This window comes from Montipora foliosa, chromosome 3, assembly GCF_036669935.1.
Source record: "Montipora foliosa isolate CH-2021 chromosome 3, ASM3666993v2, whole genome shotgun sequence".
In the NCBI taxonomy this organism is placed as follows: Eukaryota; Metazoa; Cnidaria; class Anthozoa; order Scleractinia; family Acroporidae; genus Montipora; species Montipora foliosa.
The window spans coordinates 20,910,346-20,912,845 of record NC_090871.1 but is presented as its reverse complement, the minus strand read 5'-3'; the positions used below and the strand labels follow the sequence as shown (position 1 = coordinate 20,912,845).

At 46.6% G+C, this 2,500-nt stretch overlaps 1 protein-coding gene across 1 annotated transcript; it reads left to right on the top strand.

Annotated features, from left to right (window-relative positions):
- The first annotated feature begins 670 nt into the window (after positions 1–670).
- Positions 671–1,654, top strand: LOC137995376 (integrase/recombinase xerD homolog). Its single transcript, XM_068840935.1, has one exon. It carries the CDS (start codon positions 671–673, stop codon positions 1,652–1,654), a length of 984 nt encoding a protein of 327 aa, XP_068697036.1.
- The last annotated feature ends 846 nt before the right edge of the window (positions 1,655–2,500 follow it).

The window sequence follows — 2,500 nt, the reverse complement described above, 5'->3', positions numbered from 1 at the left end:
TTCTTTTGTTTTGAAGGCATAATAAGTTACTTAATATCGGGGCCTTTTTTGCGCCCGTCTATATTGGGACCATCTGTGCCCAGAACTCGGGTGTGATTTACACTAAGTGGGACCCTCTGTGTCCAAGTTATTCGGGGGTGATTTTTCCACCCGAGTGGGACCATCTGTGCCCAAGATATTTAGGGGTGATTTTTCACCCAAGTGAGTCCATCTGCGCCGGAGATATTTAAGGGTGATTTTTTCCACCTAAGTCAGACCATGCTCGAGATACTTAGGGATGATTTTCTCACCCAAGTGGGACCATCTGTGCCCGAGATATTTAAGGATGGGCTTTTCCGTCCAAGTGGGACCATATGTACCTGGGGCCATCTTTGCCATGGGATTCTTATAGGGGTGTTTGTTATCACCCGTGTGCCATGGGTCATATGTGCCCGAGATTTTTAATGGGGGTGGAACCAGCTGTGCCCGAAACGTAAGATTTTGCCTGGAAGCAACTATTTTTGTGGAGAGGTGGTTTTGCCAGTTTCCTCCTTGAACTTGTTGTTGTTGCCCTCGTTTCTCATTGCTGTTCGTTTGCCTTTGTTTCTATATTTTTATTCGATTTGTCGTTTTTTGCTTGCTTGTCGCTTCTTTTCTCTTTTTCCTTTTTACAGATGTGTTCCAGTCAGAGATGTGGTGCGAATTCTCTGCCGCATTCCCTAATCATCTGCAGCCATTGGTTAGCCGCGTTCAGGAAACAGTGCTTGCTTCGAAAGCGGAAGGCACCATTCGTACTTATTTGGCTGGTTTTAAGCGCTGGAAGCTTTGGGCTTCGTCTAACTGCTTTTGCCACGTGCCTGCCAATTCGTTTCATGTTGCGGCCTACTTACCATGCCTGATCTCTGAAGCCAACTCTCCTTCTCCTGTACTTAATGCTGTTTACAGTATCGACTGGGCTCAACGCTTGGCTGGTCTGCCGAAGGTCTCCGACCACCCTATTGTTTCTTCCATGGTTAGTGCGTCCCAAAGAATTCTGGGAAAACCGAAGGCAAAGAAAGAGCCCATCACCAGCGAAATGTTGAAAGCGCTTGTAACTTCCAAGATTTCAGATAAGTCTCCCTCTTTGTCCGACTTGAGGACAGTAGCCTTATGTCTCTTAGGTTATGCTGGCTTTTTTCGTTTCAGTGAGTTATGCTCTATAAGAGCTTGTGACATTAAATTTTTTCCTACTTATTTGTCTATATTTTTAGAATCGTCCAAGACAGACCAATTTCGTGACGGAGCGTGGGTTGCAATCGCGCGGTCGAATCAAGACACGTGCCCCGTTAAGGCGTTGGAGCAATACATTGCGGCCGCAAAAATTGATCTTGGTGAGGATTTGCCGTTGTTTAGAGCTTTATCGTCCTCTAGATCCACCTCCAAGGTCCGGCGCCAAGGCTTGAGCTACAGCAGAGCCCGGGAGATCGTTAAGGACGCTTTTAAGGACATAACAGACGTTTCCTGTATAAGTCTTCACAGTCTCAGGGCCGGAGGAGCCACCGCGGCCGCCAATGCGGGCATTAATGATAGACTTTTTAAAAGACATGGTCGTTGGTTGAGTGAGAATGCCAAAGATGGCTACGTTAAAGACAATTTTCAATCCTTACTGTCCGTCTCGAAATCTTTAGGAATTTGATAAGACCGAGCCCAGCAGGTCGGACAGCACCATCCATGGGGCTGGGGTTTTTTCCTCTCTGTTACCGCAACGAGCGCGGTGAGGTTTTTTCAACCTGTGGATGCTCGTTGGTACTGTCCTAGTGTAGTTTTTTGTCGAATCACCTTGTAATTAATAAACTGTGCGGCCTCCAGTGAGCGCACGATAGCAATTTTCGTGTTTATGTTTTGTTTTTTTTTTGGTTCTTTTATTTTTTGCGCACGGGCGCAATATGACCAGGGAATTTAGACGAGAGGTGTTAAGCATGCTGTCACTTCAGCTCCGGTCCTGAGAAACTTTGATTCCTCCCTTCGGGTAGAAAGCCAAGGTGACGCCTCTTCAAATGGAATTGGATTTGTACTGATGCAGAATGGGCAACTTGCGTCCTACTCCAGCATGCGCAGAGCCCTCACCGTCAGTCAGTGAGAAGAAATATTCCCAAATAGAGAAAGAGCTTTTAGCCCAAGTGTTTGGAGTAAAACGAAACCATGAATTTGTTTATGTCAGAAAGACTTGTTGTGGTCTGACAATAAACCATTGAAGGCAACATCCAAGAAACCTCTAGCGACAGAACCCAAACGACTGCAGCGCCTGCTCCTGCGATGACTTTCAGACTCGCTTCAAACCAGGTCCTGAAATGTATCTGTCCGATACATCATCACGTGCTTACGTGCCGACAACAGACCGTTCTCCAGCTGGAAAGGAAGCTCGGCGGATACATGGAATCAACTTTCTACCAATTTCAGAGCTTCAGCTAGTCGAGATCAAGCATGAAACAGCAGCCGATCCAGTCATGCAGTCCCTCATCCAAGTCATTGTAAAGGACTG

Coding starts and splice junctions, on each gene's coding strand:
- LOC137995376 (XM_068840935.1), top strand. CDS start 671: ATGTGGTGCGAATTCTCTGCCGCATTCCCTAATCATCTGCAGCCATTG.